This window comes from Thermobia domestica, chromosome 8 (genome assembly GCF_964235325.1).
Source record: "Thermobia domestica chromosome 8, izTheDome1.hap1.1, whole genome shotgun sequence".
Taxonomy (NCBI): domain Eukaryota; kingdom Metazoa; phylum Arthropoda; class Insecta; order Zygentoma; family Lepismatidae; genus Thermobia; species Thermobia domestica.
The window spans coordinates 221,854,870-221,875,194 of NC_137461.1; the positions used below are offsets into that span (position 1 = coordinate 221,854,870).

At 35.8% G+C, this 20,325-nt stretch overlaps 1 protein-coding gene across 2 annotated transcripts in view; it reads left to right on the forward strand.

Annotated features, from left to right (window-relative positions):
• Positions 1-20,325, forward strand: part of RpS8 (ribosomal protein S8) — a 45,423-nt gene that overhangs the window by 14,676 nt on the left and 10,422 nt on the right. For both annotated transcript variants that reach the window (XM_081769443.1, XM_081769441.1), the window contains exons 2-4: positions 4,368-4,474; positions 9,613-9,712; positions 18,916-19,091. In XM_081769443.1, the coding sequence (XP_081625569.1) occupies positions 4,368-4,474; positions 9,613-9,712; positions 18,916-19,091 (383 nt within the window). The remainder of the gene's footprint in view (positions 1-4,367; positions 4,475-9,612; positions 9,713-18,915; positions 19,092-20,325) is intronic.

Sequence of the window (20,325 nt, forward strand, 5' to 3'; positions counted from 1 at the left end):
GTTCCACCGGATAAGTGCCAGGAATTTTGGATAATTATTTCAGATTAGTCTCTGGCAAATTCTTCGTACATTCCTGAGCACGTTACGTTCGGATCCGAACAAGACTTCTAAAAGTTATAAATACCGATAAATAAACGAATTGAAATCGAATAAGGGTAATGAGATATTCAACCTCAAGTTTGAAACTATCCATCATAAGTGGATCATTTGCATTGATTGTAATTTAGTTATCTTTTTATTAACGATTCGTATTGTAAAAGAAGTTGATGATTTTGTATCTGTATGTTTTTTGTAATAATTATCATATTCATTGTTAACTCTTCTAAAAGGTTTTATGTCATCTGCGTACAGTAATATTTTTGAATGTTTGATAATTTAAAAAAAAAAAAAAAAAGGTAATAAACTATCGTCTTGGAAGAAATACTTATTAGTTTCCAAAGTTAGTGATGATTATTCTCTGCCGGTGTTTCAGAATCTACACTGTTCAAGGAATCGAGTGGCTGTTATTGTACATTTATAATTAAAAAAAAAAATACTATTGGAAGTAACGTGTTGTAAAAATAGTTAGTATTTATGTTCACAATAGTGATTCACTTTCATAGTTCGTAGAAGATATTTTTGTAACAAAGATAGCTTTCAAATATCGTGGAGACATGCAGTATGTATGGTTATATTGAGGTCCTTGTGGGAAACAAACCTATCAATGTCTTCGTATTACCATATGAAGATCAGTAAATGGAGTATTTACACTGAAAAATACGATTAAATAGTCCTAACTATACATAAAATTACATGAGCTGACATAAAATAACTGGTATTCCCGGTTGACGTGGAAAGTTGAAATTTGCCATGATCCGGGACAGAAAAATTGCCAAAAGTCTATATATATTTTTAATTTTTAGGGAGTATAAAGAGGGATAAAGAAATTCCCCTTGTTATTTATTTTTTTTTAAATCTATGATCTCATTTTATGTACTTTGAATAAAACCTTGAAATTCAGTATGCTTGTCATATAAAAGCTCAATATTCGTATTGTCCGCTATAAGAATCTACACCGTTGGCTTGGCATACCTCTAGGTAACTGAGGGAATAGACCATAGGATGTCTAGAATATTTAGTAGCGATTTACTGTTTCCAGATTTTAGTTTTCGTGATTTTCTCGAAAATTTTTCCTTCCTCTCTCGCTCCCATATCATCTTTACGTCTATTGAAAGCTGTCGATGCAGTTGGATGTGATATTTATCTAAGATCTTTTTCGAAGTAAAACCCTGTTGAAAAGGGTCAAATTTTCAGTCCATTGTGACTGATTAGTGATACGTCATATTATCATAGTATTAAACAGTAAGGTAAATTTGGATGTGCTTGATATTGAGGTCCAGGCTGGACATTACAGGAAAGGTCCTAAACTCATTGGCATGTTTACAAACCACGTTTGGATTAGACAAGTGGTCAGATGAAGGAATTATTACCATGGAATATGCACTGCCTTCCGAGAATAACATTTGCACTATTGGGTGGACATAAATAACTAGTCGAGATTACTTGACATGCTTTTGCTGTGATTGCACCGTGCAATGTGACGGGGAAGCTGCAATGTCACGATGTGCATATACTATACTTAATAGTCGTATACTACCACACCATACTATACTTAATAGTCGGGCAAACATAATATACACTTTGACTAGAAACATGCATCGACTGCAGGAAAGAGGTAAAGATCTACTCGTCCAACGCGTTTAATCCTTCTAGTTTCGGAGTTTTGTAGTCGTTGCACGATGAACCTCGTGTGCAAGCATTGTGGTCTGTCACGAATGGCTGGGCAATAACAGTATACCATTGAATACGCGTTTAATGAAATTTGTGGCTCATTGTTTTGACTGACATTAGTGTGTTAGGTAATCTTTACTTTTTGACTGCCTTTGTTTTCTTTTGCGACAGCATTATTCACTTCAGTACCCAGCATTCCTCCGGATAATTTTCCGCTACTGTTGGGTTTAGTGGACCCTGTTTTACCATGTATTGGATGTGCACTCCTAATTTTCAATACCATGCTTCGTTCTACACTGAAGAAATTCGCTGTTTTGCAGTTATCTCAGGTAGACAGGCACCAACGATGAGACTCAGTAAAAGCTGTTACAGGCTTTCTAATGCTCCTATTTCCTATTTTTCCTATATATTTGTGTCTTCCTATAAACTCCTATATTTTTGTGGCATTGCTGCTTCCACTTGTGAAAATAACAAGGAAATAGTGTGGATGGTTGGAGAGCCTTTTGTCTCCACAGTAGGGTGGTTGAATGGAGACTTCCGTGTTACGTCCTTTCCTGCTTATTGTCTAAACATAATTACCCCAAACAAAATATAGTTAGCACAAAAAAAAAAAAAAAAAATATTCATACACTTACAAAATGCAACAAAAAAAATAAATAAATAAATAAAGATACAGAAAATTCAAGAGTAGCAGAACAAAGAGGAACGAAAGACGGCGAATAAGCTTATTCAAGCACTGAAGAAAATGGAAGTGTAACTGATACATTTACTGTTGTATATATTCTCGTAGATGCACTAAGTTCTGTGTTCAGATACTTAACAAACCAACTCTTTGTATCATGTGTTTTGTGATTTTTTAAAAATTAATTTTGAATGTATTTTTACGACTTTTGACTTTTACAACTCCTTTTTACACTTTCCTTACGGTCGTTGCTTAGTACTAGTGAGCTTCGTACGAAAACACTAAGAAACTCTTATAAAATTATTGCAACGGGATAATTACGTATTTAGTTATATTTAGAATAGAATGTACGCTCATAGAACAATTGGTGTAATTTCCATGTGACTTTTTTTTCCCCTTTGCTACCTATTGAATAGTTGTAATGTTCCTTTTTCACAGCTTCATGAAACCTCCTATATTTTTTCGGCGTGATTTCCTGTATTTTTTTCATTACCATTGGAAAGCCTGCTATTACTCTATTCACTCTCACATCGACACAACGCACACGGTCGCACAGGTCATTGTTACCACAGTTGCGACGATCTGCATCAAACAAGAGACTATTGATTGTGACATCATTGATTGTATACTGTTTGTATTGTGTTATCACTATTTTGTAAATTTATTTATTACTCTTTGTACAGTTCTTAACGATCAACTCATCTGATTCGTTTCTAGTTTTTCTATCTGAAACATTCTACATTCAACGTGATTACGTTTCAAGATTGGGATAGACATTTTAGTTTTTTTTTTCTTTCTTTCTATATTCGTCCTATATGACGAACCATTTAGCGAAAGGTGTGTTTGTGTGTGTTGCGTAGTAATGCAATCACTTCTTTTTCTTATGTAATCAATTTCCTAGGCACGCTTCGGGATTATAAGTACCGTAAGCAAGAACGTCTTAGGCTTATCCAGGTGTGAAGATGTATTAGTTGGAAAGAATCGTTCAATACAAAGCAAAAAGAATTAGTGACTTGTTCAAGATTTCGTGGTTTTCTCTCTAAAGAGAATATCGGACAATTTATTTATTTATATTACGGTAATGGGGATGTAAGCGACGCTGTTTCACCTCGTTATGATATTGCCAATGGCTGATATTTGTAGTACATCCAAAATTAATAATGAAACCTCTGAGAAAGCGAACTTCAATCAGGGTTCCCGATCAAATAAAAGATCAAAACAACACAAACCGCCAACAGAAGAAAGTGAAATGTCACAAAATAATAATAGTGACAATAAACAGAAAAAATATTTTTTTAAACTCAAAGAACGTTAATTATTTGTTTTACGAATGAAAGTCACAAAAAATGAATTATATCTCAAGGTTTGAGTATTCTGAATATTCTGCATGAACGTGCCGGAGTCAGTGAGACTATAGTTTTCACCATACCAACCCTAAGGAATGCTACGCACTAAATAGGAATGTGTGAGGGAAATATTATTAGTAACATTTTAATACTTTAAAGCCTAGTTTTTTTATTTTATTTATTTATTTTTTTTTTTTTATTTTCATAGTTTAATTTGTAGAATAGCTTACTCAATAGTATGTGTAAGTTGTGCTGCTAGGGCAGTCATGTTTTGGGTGGCTCAGCTTAATCCAGCTCTTATGTATTGTAATATTCACTGAAGTTACATCGTCTTGATTAATAAACATTATTAATACAGATTTAGTGTTCTAAGACCAGTATACTTTCAGGATTTTTTCTTTTCAGGCGGCTGAAGCAGCCTTTCTGAGAACATAGGTGATACACCATTTTTTTATCATATGATTAGTGATTAATATTAGTCCCAATATAGATATAATTGAAAGTGTTAATACATTTTAAACATGACCTTTATATATGTTTGTAATAAATGTGCTGATCGATTTCGACAGGTATTTCCCGAGATCATTGGCATAAACGCCGGGCCACCGGTGGCAAGAGGAAACCCATTAGGAAGAAGAGGAAATTCGAGCTCGGAAGACCCGCTGCAAATACTAAGGTACGAATTAAAATTTGTTCTTCTGAAGTGCACTATAAAATAAAATAATGAAAATGAGTACTGATTTTTTATGAAATAACCTGTAATATTTATGGTTGAATTCTAAATAACTTCTGGAAATGGGGTTCCATAAAGAAAATTTAGAAGAATGAAACTAGGGTTTACTTATTTGAAATGCATGTGTTAAGGGGAACACTAACATCCACATTACATGAATCTTTGGTATTTGAAAACTAACATTATTCCAGGAAAATGATAGACAACTGCATGATCTAGGGTTTTGTGCGTTTAATAAAACTAACCATTGTAGGATGTGTTCTGCAGATGAAGTATTCCTACGTACAGTTTTGACAGTTTAAATTACAGTGTTTCATTTTTATTCTTTTGCTTAACCTATGAACTACGGGATATTTCGTTTTCGAAATACTCTGTTTGTCTTAACTACGGATATCTCCATTTCGAAATGATACTATAATAACGTTTGTAACACTTTTTGTTTCATGTGTCTTCGATAAATAGGAGTGAACAATTGGACTTTTGTGAACCCTTACGAAAACGCTTTTAATATAGTTTTAAAGGTCAAATAAATTACCTCCGTAGTTTAAAGGTTTTAAACATGAAATTCAATGGAAAAAATTGAACGACTGGGCCGGGAATCGAACCCTTTATTTATTTATTTGTTAAATCTGTCTAATCAGATACTTTTTACGGCGTTTCCGTAATTTAGAGAGAGTGGAAGTATGTACTTCAGAAAACTATTCGCTCATTTCTGAGGTGTTTGAGGAAATTTTGAATTTGTTAATGTTGCTAGCCTTTACAAACACATTGCAGGTACAGTAAGAATTACTTTAGGGTGCTATTACCTGACCCCCGAATGAGTGCGGGCGGCCGGTTTTGAAACTAAAATACAAACAACAGTGTTTCTAACCGGATTACTTGTAATTAATCTATCAGTTATTTTTGTGCTCTTTGTAATACACTACTTCACACATGTGTTCAAGTTAAGACACAAACAGTTTCAAATGTTATAGAAGTTAATTTGTTTCCAGAACATTTTAAGTGATAAGGAGAGAAAGAAGAAAATACACCTTCCATATTAATTTGGCAGTGACTTGCGAATAAACACACCTCACTATTGTACAAAGAAACACTAAGAATTTCGTAACATTCGAGTGTAAGGAATTCCTACTTCTGTTAACAAAACCTCATAGTTCATCTTTGTGAATCAGTTATACTACTTTGGCAATTGCGCTTTCATTGTTTAAAACAAATTCTGTTGTGTAGTTTTGAGAGAAGACGTCTTGGAAATTGCGACCAATTTGGACCATGTGATCTGCGATCGATTGACAGTGTCTTGAGTAACAAAATTCTATTGCATTGAGATCATTTTCGGATGTGCTACAAAAGTCCGGTCAGAGGGATACTGATGATCCTTCACCGCCATGCTCCTAACAACCTCCGAAGAAACTTGGATCCGCCCCTGATTGAGATGGTATAAAGATAACTTTCTCTGATATCTTAACCTGTCATTATTTAGCAAGGTTTGGTAATTTAAAAATCTAGTATTTCTGCCATATTTTGAAAACTTTATTTAAAAAGAAATGCACCCAATGTTACATTGGGGCGGTAGGGAAGAGATTAAAGTTTAAAATAGGGTGCCTAACAATTTGTTTCTTACACCTCCAGTGAAATTTAGAATAAAAAAATGAATTACTTAAAAAGAAATACAATTTCAGGGTAACTCTTCCAAGCATTATTATTATAAAATTAATACTACTTCTGAAGCTGATTAGAGTGAATAGATATGTATTTGAATAACAAAACCATTTACATAAGGTTTTCAAAGTATCAAGTTTGAAGAACGAAGTTTCTCTTCCACTGCTATCTCATTGCTCAAAGATACCGGTGATGAAACATTCGGCCTTAAATCACACGGCCGCTTCTTACATCAAATCATGAAGAAGATGAGTGCCAATATTAGGTACCTAAGCTCAGTATTTAATAATAATAATAAAAGCAACCATACGTAGCACATTTTAATACTGATTGTTAGATTTGAAATAAAAATACAGCTGTGTAAAGACGATTGTCTTTATCTTTGAATTTCATATGTGCACAACAATACAGGGCTTTTCAGATAGAAGGGGAGGGGCAGGTTTTCTTAAACAAGACCGTAGATCTGATATGTTTGAAATATATGCAACTTATGCTTACGGGCTAAACTCAGTCCTCTGAATCAATCGACAAACGATTATGTATTACAGACACAAAGATAACACTAGGATCCCAAATTTCTAAATTATATTGCGTAGATAGTAGAATTAATTCTTTGTCACCTAAGACCTAGAGTGAAAGAAATTCAGAGGGAGTTCAAGGTTGAAGCAATGATATTTACTCTTACATTACCCGTAAGCTGATGTTTTATCAATACTTTTATTCCACATTTACCAAAAGACTGGATAACGATAATTATCCTAAAAGAAAGTTGCACTATAATCAGATTTTGCAAGTCAATCCCGAAAGGCCAGCTATCCAATCCCGTAGTCCTTTTAAAAAAATGGAGAAAATTCTTCAGCTCCTTTTCCCTCAAAAGGTTCACATTTATTGAAAAAATGAAATGAATTTTTTTAGTTTAACGTCCCATGATTATGCTCTTTATGCTACAGGAGACAGATGATTAATGAAAGTGAAGGATTGTAAAATTAATTTTGGGGCTCTCATTGGGATTTCAACACAGAATCACGTACAACAAAAGCACATGCGCTTGCTAATAGACCAACGGAGAGGACTTCCAGAGTTCTCGAGTGGAAAGGTATCAGAATTCTTCTTTGGCTAAAACTCGAGAAAATAATTTATTTGTCAACCGATTAACATACAAACAAACACAAGCATCGCGAGCCTTAACTTGATTTAAACTTAATTACATGGTATTGCGCAAGTCTCTAAGTTATCATCCCTTAATTAATATTTGTCATTGACATCTCATTCCTGCATTTTACAGGTTGCTCTTGTTTTATAATGAAATCGAGTAAAACGTAATTAATTTTTTATACAATCTGCTAAATACAGGGTAGAAACTCAGCTTGCATGCTATGTACTTAAATTGTTAATTTCCCCGTGGGACGTTAATAAAAAAAAAAAAAAATCCATGCATATGTCATTATCCACAATACATTGCATTACTGTAGGAATAACCATTCATATATTCAATAACAACTATATAATTTATGGCATTTTTATTAAGCGAAACAGATTAGACTACTTATAACATGTAAACTGCAACTTTCAGAAATCATTGGATACACTGCAGTGACGCTCTCCGCCCCCTTGTCCCACCGCACTTACCAAGAAACTGATGTAAACACAACACCAGCTCCCTCCGCGAAAAACCGCACCAATATTCTGGTCAGGTAATATCTGTGTGTGTGAACATGTTAAAAATATTCATGGTGCTTTATGCATAGCTTCTGAACGTTGTGGCACGTCCGACAATGGTTCATAGAGGTTAACATAAAGAAAGGTAATATTAATAGTCTGAAGTTATCATAATCGACGGTAATTTGACTTTCAGATAATAAAATGAAGAAAATAAAAGAAAAAGTTTGATATGTTACAAGTACCATAAGGAAACATTAGCATATATTGTTAATTGTGCACAAGGAACTCATACATAACTAACTCATACATTTTTATCTACAAGTTGATCATAATCCGGTGAATTTTATAGTGTCCGGTATAGGTTTTCAATTTAATATAACCAATTTATAGAAGCGAGATGAGTAAGAGTTATTAACGCTGATCTCCAAGCTCCTCCTCTACGCGCTTGAAGTAGATTAGTTGCACATGAGCCTCAGCTGTACACTGTTAAAATCGTGTGTATTTTTTTTACATTTACCTTTTTTGTTTTATAGGTTGCCCACCAACTAACTTGTGTTACAAAATTATTAATGCTGAGATTTAAATTCGTAGAGACTTTGGCCTAATGATAACTGCTTAACACGTTCATGTTCAGTACCATTTCTAATAACTTTGAAATACACTGGAGTACCGCTAATCCGAGCTAATTGGGTCCGAACCCTGTTCGGATTAGGTGATTGTTTGTATTAACCGGAATAACAATGAAATTGCGGTTTAAAGCGGGTGAACCGGTCTAATATGTTGTAATACATAGCGCATAGTGTTCAAAACAATTATTGTGACTACGGTGTATGTATGTACTGAAAAGATGTTAAAAATGTTGGAAAAACTTGGAGCCTTTATTTTTCCACGTACAGTACGTCCTGTACAGTAGCGGTGGCTCAGTGGTAGAGCGTTCACCTCCGGTGCTTGGGGTCCCTGGTTCGATCCCAGCTCGCACCGTGTGGACTTTGTGGTGGACAAACACCGTGTTCGTGGGTTTTCTCGGGGCTCTCCCGTTTCCTTCCACTTTCTTCATTCCACCATTTCATTCATTTCTCATCATCACCGTCCCCTTTAGCTTAAGCGGCATTACCGTCGGACGTAAAACTCCAAGATTTCATTTCAAAGCTTTTCCTTTTATAACTAAGATACTATGCTGTTGAAGATTGAAGTGAAGAAGTATAAAGCGCCAACACGGAAAAAACTGACTATATCTCGGAAATTCTGTTGAATAACCAACCTCCCAAATCGGGACTTCAGGGTTCAAGAACTGATCAGTCAAGCGTGCATTTTTTTTTTTTTTTTTTTAAATATATTTAATGTTTGCTGATACTGTTTTGTACAGAAGCGTCCTGCACTTGTAAGATTTTTCGTATAATCTTGCTGTAAATTTGTGAAGCCCTACTACATAACTGATTTATCATGAATCCAGAAGAAAAATTAATCAGAGAAAATCCATTTGGCCGTTTGTATTGCTTCAGCGAAATATGATAAGACGACCTGAGATCTTGTTTGATTTTATATTGCACTGGTGTGTGGCATTTTGTAGTGGGAGAATGTTCTTATATACATGGTGATTGGTTTGAATATGGTTTGCATGATGATTTTTTTCTTAACACCTGAAAGCCTGTGTGGGTAAATATATCACCTCTAACGTACTGATTTCATTTGGGGACATTTGAGGAGCGACTATGTATTTACTAGTATGTAATATTCGCACCTTGTTTTTCCTTTCATAGCTTGGCCCTCGACGTATTCATACAGTTAGGACACGAGGCGGTAATAAGAAGTACAGAGCTCTACGACTGGACACCGGCAACTTCTCTTGGGGCTCAGAATGTAAGTTTATTCTGACGCATTTTGTCTTGTTTTAGCGCTAAAAAGTAAATTATCAGGCACGTAGGTATGATGTACTTTAATAACTATTACTTTGGTAGACATTGTAGAAATGAGATTGAAGAAATTGAGAGCTGCTTTCATGTGTACTCGCCGGATAAACAGTGTTTGCCAACCTTACAAAACGTAGGTTTCCTTTCTCTAGTTGCTTCGTGTTAAGTTACAAAAATTCGATTTACAAAAAATTCGAATTATCTAAATTGGATATAATTGGAAGTAACCGTGAAAATAAGGACAAAAGAGGTGGTAAACGCAGATCATTGTTGCAACCTTTTCGAGAAATAACGTCAAACATGTATTAAATGCAAACGCTGTTGGCACACAGGAAATGAGGTACTAACGTTTTGTATATCTTAAATTAAATATCGAGAAGAAATGTTTACGCTGGCTCCAAGACCATTGTCCATTGAACAGTGTTGCCATCCAAAGAAGATAAATGTTGAGTTTGGAAAAGGTACAAAAATTTGGGAAAGTTCACTAGTGCAGTATGGTTTAAAACATACGATGCAAGGCGGTAAAGCATGAGGAGCAGTACCATGGTTATGTGAGATCGATAAGTCACGTACTGATTGAGATATTAGGTATCTTGTTAAAGCTCAGAAATATGGCTTGTAAAAGGTGACGTTTGCCCAAGTGCACCAACGGTGTTTGCATTTAACACATGTTTTACGTTATTTCTTGAAAAGTTTGCAACACTGATCTGCGTTTACCATCTCTTTTGTCTTTATTTTCATTGTTCCTTCCAATGATCATATCCCATTTAAGTCATTCGATTTACAAAACCACAATTTTTCTCTTGGGTTAAAAATTCTGTTCGTCCGGTGATGTTAGTCAATACACAAGCAGGTGATCTCCTTTCTCTAGTAGCTTCGTGCATAGTTTCGTTTCTATCTTGGTTTCTCCGTTATCATGGTTGGACATTCTAAATTATATTATAATGTGAAAACATCATGTCATGACCTTGTCGTCAAGTGGGCACGGGTTAACGTTCTCGTAGGGAGCTGCTATTTCACTAATGCGTATTTACGGTCACATAGAATACATTTCACGGGTGTGCATAATCGTAACGCGAAATTACCGTATATAAGGAACACTCTAACTACACACATACACACCATATATATATATATATATATATATAGATATATATAATTGTCGTGAAATGACTTAGAAGAAAGCGAAAACTGAAAGTAATTCAAAAGTAAACCTTCAATATGCATGTACGGGACGGGTAGGTTGGAGGACGGAGGAACAGAACTATTAGTGCAGGTAATGAGCGTAGTGGTTTTTAAAGTTCGAGATTACACAATCTGTACAATCCGTTTTGCGTATTGACAGGTCAGTTGAAAACATTTCAGTCATTTAATAAATTAGAAAAGCTAAAAATAGATGATGTATCTTGGTGAATACAGTAAAAGAAATGAACGATCCAACCACAAAATCGAACTATGTATATAGCAAACCAAATGCAAGCTTACTAATCTTTCACTAAAATAAACGACTTTTAACCATACTAAAGCAAACGCCAAAAATATAGGTGGGTTGCGCGCGCAACAAAAAGTGGGTGGAGTGAGAACAGCCAACTTGCAACCTACAAACTTGCCACATTTACATTTGTCTTGCTCAGTCACTGTCAGAGTTTCATGTTTCGCGCGCGTGTTGTAGATTGGTTACGGCAATACGCAGGTTTTGAGCTGTGACTAGGTAAACTGCTGTCGCAACCCGCCTATATTTTTGGCGTTTGCTTTAGTATGGTTAAAAGTCGTTTATTTTAGTGAAAGATTAGTAAGCTTGCATTTGGTTTGCTATATACATAGTTCGATTTTGTGGTTGGATCGTTCATTTCTTTTACTGTATTCACCATTGTCGTGAAGCAGTTCGATTCCAACCCATAATAGTGAAAGGTAGTGAAAACGTGTATAAAACAAGGATTAAAAAAATGGGACCTAGTGGGATGACCATGTATCACTCAACTAACGTTCTCTCACCGACTAAAACCTTGTACAGTAATATATATATAAATATAAATATATATATATATATATATATATATATATATATATATATATATATACAGGGTGCGGCACGTAAAACCGGCCCGTCGTAATATTCTGGTATATTGTGTTTTTGGCAACACTTAAATAATCTACCTTCCTACCAAGAGATGGCGTGTCGAGGTCGGGTCGACTTACGTGACCTGCAGCAGTCACGTGCAGCCGCAGCCAGTGAAACTTGTCGAAACCAGTTGAGAAAAAGGCCTCGTTGTGTTAAGCCGGGTGAGTGTCAGTGTGTGATAATGCCGTATTCGATACCCGAGCGTGTTGCCATTGTTGAAGGGTTCATTCTCACTGGATCTTTTGTGAAAAAGAATTTGTTTCGGGAGAAATTTCCAGGACGTTCTGTGCCAGCAAAAAGCACCATTCAGGAATTGATTGAAAAATGGCGGCGTACAGGATCGGTTCAAAATGCTCCCAGGAACAGACGACCATCTGTCTGCACACCTGAATTAAAGATGCAGGTGGAGGAGATAATGACAAGAAGTCCTCGAAAGTCAGTCAACCAGGAGATTGAGTCAACAGGTTCATGCGAGTGAAAGAAGTTGCAGACGTGTTTTAAGGGGTCTGAAGTTAAAACCTTACCGGATAAGTGTTGTGCAAGAACTGAAGGAGCCTGACCTGCAGAAGAGGGTGCGTTTCTGTTCATGGCTGTTGAGCAATGTTGCCAGTGATTTCTTAGATCCACTAATGCTCATCATGAGTGACGAGGCGTGGTTCCACCTGTCGGTACGTAAATTCCCAAAACAACCTGTATTGGTCGACAGAAAATCCACACGCAATCCACCAGGTACCCTTGCATGATAAGAAGATTGGTGTTTGGTGTGCCATTTCCGCCACACGCGTTATTGGGCCCATATTCTTTGAGACGACAGTGAACAGTGACGTTTATATGGGAATCCTGGAGGAGTTTTATACACACTTGACCGAAGAGGAGCGTCAGTTATGTTACTTTCAGCAGGACGGTGCAACATGCCACACATCAGCTGCATCATTGTCCCTTGTGCATGAGATGTTTACACCAGAGAGGATAATCAGCAAATGCTTGTGGCCTCCTCGGTCACCAGACTTGTCCACGTGTGACTTTTACTTATGGGGACTGTTAAAGGGAAGAGTATACAAAACAAATCCACACACAATTGAAGAACTCAAGACCAGGATCCAGGATGTCACCAATAGCATTACAACACAAGCACTGACAAGGGTATATATGAATCTCCTCAATCGTGCTCACATGTGTGTTGAAGTGGGCGGAGGACACTTTCAGCACCTGCTGTGAAGGTGAGTAGTCATATTCAATACATTACATTTCATTTATGTGTTGTAGTTAATCATATTCAATACATTACATTTCATTTTATGTGTTTACTTCACGGGCCGGTTTTACGTGCCGCACCTTGTGTGTATATATATATATATATATATATATAGAGAGAGAGAGAGAGAGAGAGAGAGAGAGGTTTGCCCTCACTAAATACTTCATGCAGGGATCGAAGGACTTGAATTACCTTGAGAGTTCAGTTTGAGAAGATTATTATTTTAATAAAATGATTTCAAATGAAAGTCCATTGAACGAGTAAGAAAGAACAGAAATACACGAAAATAGTTCACAACAAGTAAGGATTAACATGAGTAACGGGAGACAGTGAGTAGACTTTCACTGAGTACTGGCAAAATATACTGTCATATGTAGATACACGAATTCTTGGTGACACGCGAAATGTATCAGTTTTATATGAAAATGTTGTGTACCTAAAACATATATTTTTTTCACTATTTGTTAGGCGATATAACGCAAAATTCTTCCGAATTAGCGAAATTTACGCAAAAGTGGCGATTTTTCTACGATTTTACGATTTATGCATTACCATTATTTCTCCCTTCTGCATACTTAATCGTGAGTAAAAGCTACTAGTTCATTTGTGTACCACAATGACATATGGGACTGCCAGATATCTGGTACCAGCCTTCCCACAGTTTGCCTGTTTTCTTGGTGAGAAAGAAGCAAAACTTTTCCCTTTACCAGTCGTGACCCGATTGAATTACTTGGTTTCTTGCTGTAGTGTATATTGCAGAATCTATATGCAGTAGGAAGTCGAAAATCTGAACTAATTGGGACCACAGTAGTTCGGATTTTCAAATTGTTCGGATTTTCGAAAATGACCAATAAAATGCCATTTAGGCTTAAATATACTGTATGGAGTATATATTTAGGCTCTTTTATGTATACACTGGTTATACAGTAATTACAATACCGTACGTAAGGCTACTTACATTTAATGTTTCTAAAGAACCTGCTGGTACACTAAATTACACTGTTCTTGTAACTCTCTCTTAAAACTTAAGGGAAAATAAAAATACGTATGACAACAATTGCATATGAATGAGCTTTTGCAAAAGCATCGACTTCACACAACGCCGTTGGACAACCCTATTGTTTGTTTATCGCTAGCGCTAAGATAAAAAGTGTAAAAAGCTTCTAGGGACCACGTTCGGATTATCGACGTCCTGCTGTACTTGGTTTGGTTGGGTATTTCAAAAGTGTAAAAAGTGATGTGGAGAGCGTTCATTATTTTCACAATTTGTCGGAAGTTAGCGTCAAGTCTGTGCATTGTGAGGCTACATTTGTTGAAGAACATTGTGCTTTCACTTCTGACTTAAAGTGCTTCGAAAATTGTAACATTCCTTTGACCCAAGTTATTCCAAAAGTAAATGAGCTGATGTCTGAATATAAACTTGTGGCACAACTTATATTATGAAGGAAACTTAAAAAGAATGAAGAGTGCCGGAAAGAAGTTCAAGGAAGTTGGGTGGCATCAGCAACAAATTGACTGACATGCTAAAAAATATCCAGCAGGTAAAATCTTTGAGACATTATCATTATTTCTTCTTCCCTCGCTCAAACTTGCAAAACCTGATGCTAGGTTTTCTAGCAGTGAAATGAAAATTCCCATTTTTCAGAAAATAGACATGAATTTTTAAAATTTTACATGCAGTTACAAAATGAGCTCCAAACTGTATCTGCTGATGAAGTGGATAGTGTGGAAGGAGTGTTGCGTGGTATGTTAGATGAGCATTCAGAAATCGCTGGAAAGTCTGACAAGTATACATATCGAATGTTGATGTTGAGAGAGTTCTCTTTTCGTACAATGACATACTTAGCGACAAAAGAACAAATTTAACTCCAGAAAACATTGAAACAATGCTCACGTGTTATTTTCAGAAGTAAACTGTAAACATTAAATTTTTTTAAATTAATGTTGTTTTTTTTCTTTAAATGCTACTTTATTCAATAACGATGCTTAATAAAAAAAAAAAAAAAAAACTCAAATATTGTTTAATATAATCATGCATGAGCTCATGTCATGATGATTGATGAGTGGAAATTAAGGTGAAATAAAAGGTAACTAATTGTAATTGCCAAGGAAAATAGTGTTCTTACAGTGAATTTTTATTCACCAATTTTATCCCGCTTTACGCGTAGTTTTATAACAATTACGAATTCTCATTTACCACAAAATTGTCTCCAGTCATGTGTAATCACTTAAAAAGAAACATGGAGCGTAATCTTCCCTGTACTACAACGATCTACACTGTCATTGGACTGAATTTCGTATTATCCAGGACAAGGTGTGTATATATGTGTACTATATTTTCCGAGTCCACTCTTTAAATTTCCTTGTTTCTATTGTTTACTCATATTTTCATCCTCCATGAACACGGAAGGCTCTTAGGAATGAGTCGAAAGCTTACAAATGTAGTGTTATTCAGGAATCACTTTAAAATGAGATGTTCTTTTATGCCATATATGTTCGTTTAATGTTCACACTCGAAATTTAAAGATAAAAATTTTGGCAAAAGTAAGAGGAAAAAAAAAAAAAACATACCCGGAAAAAGTCCTCAAGTTAAACAAATTCTGCCTGAAAATCCAACACTAGTATTTGTACTCTTATCCTTGTTATTTACATCGCTCTTATTCATCTTTAGTCTTAATGAAGGGTGATTTTCATTCAATTAATTATCGGTATTACATTCGATATTTGAATCTATTCCGAAAATCAGTGACTTGAAAAATGTGCGTTTCTTGAATGACCTGCGTCTAGTCCATACGCGTATTTTGGTGTCACAATTTCAGTTTGTAATTTTTAAGTATAGACATTACTCGAGCTTATACGGTAAGTACTGTGTGAGTAGTTATCAGTCATAATAATTTCTGCAAAATCAGATGATATAAAAATTAGGTTGTATCTATAAAATATCTGTAAAAAAATAATAAAAAAAAGTGAGATGTTCTAAGTTGATGTATTATTAAAATATGTTGTATCATGTGGTTAAAACGATGGTGGTAAAGAAACCCATTTAATATTTATTGAAAAGAGCACACGTTCCGATTAGATAGAGATTGTAGTTTCAAATTACTGAGTCGGCTCGCCAAGCAGTAGCTCGTATCAATCTAAACCTTGTGACAAACATCTTAGCATTTCAGCTAAACAAATCAAACGCAAGCTCTGGCGCGACGTTGCCAAGTGGTAAAGGGGTGTGGCTAGGGCTAGGGCTAGGGCTAAAAAAAAAAAACCACCTACAGTACGATCAGGTGACAAAGGATAGACGTTGGATGTGTACAAAATAAACGTGGCAATACCGCTGGCCTCTCATTTGCTAGCAGCATTTAAAGGGAACTTGGAGCCCCGCCTTCAAATGCCAAGATGTTTGTCACGCCGTTTAGTTTTTTGCAGTACATATTTGGTAGTTTGAGGCACTATTGTGTTTAAATACCTGCTGGATCTTTAACGGCGCCATACAAAAGAAACAATAATGACTCAAGATCGCAGCTTCATGGAGACCAAGCATCATCACCAAAGCACACGATTATAGAAATCGGTGAGCATGTCTCTGTAGCATTTGCCGCCACTCCACAAATAGCAGTAGTCACACGGAAAATGCATTTGCTTCTCAACGATGACTTGTAGTTTTTCCGAGCCACAACTACACCAGTTTTGCTTGTTAATATAGCCGCCGAGATAAAGGACGCTTCATCTACAAGTCAAGTTTGTGAACTAATTAGACGTTCGTTTCAAACTCATCTAAAGCCCAAACAGAAAAGCTATAACGAAGGGGACGTTGGATCTTGTAAGTGAATAATTCGAGATCTTTGTGGAGAATTTGCCTCAGGCTGGTGCGGCTCTAATATTCAGTTGCAGCGACCTGTGTAGAGTTGTACTCGCGTTGAGGCACACAAAGGTTATCTTGTTATCGCTTAATCCTAGGAATCCCAAAGGGGAGGGACGCTCCCCGAATCTGTAAGGTAGATTTGGTTAAATTCCAAGAACATATCAGCCATTTGATAATATTTAGTTTTTTGTTAGTTACGGTTACTCAGACAATTTCTATAGTGATATATATATATATATATATATATATATATATATATATATATATATATATATATATATATATATATATATATATATATATATATATATATATATATATATAGTTCATAAGTAGCTCAGAAAGTAAGATAGTTGGTCCGAGGAGCTTCTCTCAGCCCCACTCACCCACCCTTTTCTTAGTACTACCTGGACCATTTCATTTGAAGATCATAAGGAATTTAAGTAGCAGATTATTAACTGAGCAGAATATCAGAAGTAATTTTATCTCCCATGTCTTCGAATTAAATGAAGTTTATATTTGACCGCACTACCAATCAGGGATCAGTTTTGTATTGACGGCAGATGTATGTATGTACGAGGTACATTCAAATTATAACACTTCCGTTTTTTTCTCAGTACTGTTAACAGATAGAAACATACTGTTTGTTTTAAAATGCGCAACCACTCGTTGCCAATGCGTGAGAGATAACAACACCGTACGGCTGTGGCATCGATGAGAATGATGACTGTTTTTGATATTTACGATTCATTGCAAGAGCAGCGTGTAATCAATCGTTTTCTCCATTTGTGTGGTGAGACACTACTCGAAGTTCATCACCAGTTGAGTGAGACATGTGACGATAGTGTCATGGATGTGTGTTCGTAGGTGCACCAGTTAAAAGAAGGCAGAATGTCGTGTGACAAGAAACCAAGACAATTTCAGTCTCGCAGCACATGCCGTGTGCACACATCCCACGGAAATGCCAACTTTGGAGGTGATATGTTCCACACTTATTTGGCGATCCTCCAAAACAACTTTCTCCAGTCGTTCGATCATGTCAGACCGGCGTGTGCGAGGCCGAGGTTATTCTGGTTTCTTGTCACACTACTTTCTGCATTTTAACTGTCGCACCCACGAAGGCACATCAGACATGTCTGACTCAACAGGCGATGAATTTCAAGCTGTCACACCAAGCAAATGGAAGAAACGAATGATTACACGCTGTTCTCGTGATGAATCGTAAGAATCAAAAGTTATCACTCATCGCTGCCGCTAGTGCTATGTGCCGCACGATCTTGACATCTCTGTGACGCATTGACAACGAGTGCTGGCGTATTTTAAAACAACACATTTCTATCTGTTACCAGCTCTGAGAAAGAAAAAAAATGGAGGTATTATAACTTCAATGCATTTCATATACACTTGTCAGCTCGACATCAACGAGGACAGAAAACAAAAGTCTTGTGTATTTTATGTACGAGAGTATGTATGTTTATAAGCCAACAAAATTTTAAGAACTCTTCGACTCCTATATAATAAATAAATAAATAAATAATAATAATAATAATAAAAGTACTAAGTTGGTTTGAGGAGCCCTTCCTCCCTCTTGGGATTCCTAAGGTTAATGCGACAATCAAACTTAAAGCAGGCGCATCATTTCGGTTGAACAGTCGTTAAAAATTTCGCATTGTTTTGGCAACACAACGCTCACCTGGAAATTAGTTTACAATATTTCTCAGTGTTGTCCATGATTAATTTGGTTCATTTCATACCACAAGATATGATACTTGGTTTCTTTTAACTTGTTTGGACACAAATGACCAGTCACTCTCAATATAACTTATACTTTAAAAAGAAACCACCAAATGGTCCACCTTATACTTTAAGCTATATAAAGTATACTTTATATGTAATACTACAATCTTGTTCTTTATATAGGTTGTGCTAGGAAGACTCGTATCATTGATGTAGTTTACAACGCATCCAATAATGAGTTGGTGCGAACAAAGACCTTAGTGAAAAACGCCATTGTTGTTGTTGATGCGACTCCATTTAGACAGTGGTATGAATCACATTATGCTTTACCATTAGGCCGGAAAAAGGGAGCCAAGCTGGTAAGTAAACTTTTTATATTATTCATAAAGAAGATAGTAGTAGAAATTAATAAGAAAACAAATTGCATGCCTTAACGTATTTATAGTTTTTATTGGTAACCACAGGGTGTCCAGTGTACGGGAAAAGCGGGAATTGAGCGTGTCCAGGGGGCATGGGAGGATTTCATTTCATTATGAAACTGGAATTACGTGAATCTAAATCCAGAGCACGTAAGGTCATCTAGTGGTAGTGAAATAGACTTCAGTTCTTGTTTCGATATTCTTGTTAAAATCAATAAAATGCGAGGTTCTGTGGGAAAGTTGTACGAGAATGTGTGATCGAAACCTGAAGTTACAGAAACCATGAAATGATGTACTAGGAAAGTATATACTTTTAGACATGTTCTGGTTGGACATAATCAACGTTAGAACTAATTTTGAGAATATTGTTCAGAGGATGATACTGTTACATGTCAATGGCAGTTTTGAGCGTGGATTCTGAATTATCCAAGAGTGTTTGGTTCCAAACCAAAGGGAACTCTTTTTGAAAGCACTATGACATTATCGAAGCAGTGAACAGCAGAGACAGTGTGGGGAAAAACAGATGTAACAAAATGAATGATTCAAGCATTCCAAAACTCAGTCGTGCTAGAAAGAGATCCTTGAAAAACAGTGATCTTGAACGGAAAAGAACTCGTCCAAGTTTTGGATGAGAAGCAGGCTACAGCAATCCAAGTTGGAAGCAAAAAAAATTAGCGAAAGCTGGAACGACCCGGAAATAGCATTAAGAACAAATGGAGAAATTGAAAAAGATAAGTAGGACACATAGAGTGACAATACAAGACTTGCAGGACTAGTCGTACTAGCAATTGTGGTAAGTATATAGAGAGCCATATTATCTTGTCAAAATACTAAAAAGAATTGGTAATATTGACTATCCTGTCAAAATACTAAACTTGGTAGTATTGACGTAGTTGTCAACTGTATCATCTCGATCACAAGTTCAATGTAATGCTGTTAAAGTATGGCCCAGTTTCATTTATACACCTTATAAGTAAGCTCTGTTCTTATAAGAACATAAATGATAAATCAGAGATATGAAAAACATGGCCTACAGAGTGATATAAGTTTGATCATTAATTCTGCTAGAAATCTCGCAGTATGTAATCAAAAAAAAAAAATAATAATAATAAAATAAAAAATAAAATAAAATAAATAAAAAATCGTAGGGAAAAAGCGGGAATTTTAAACATGA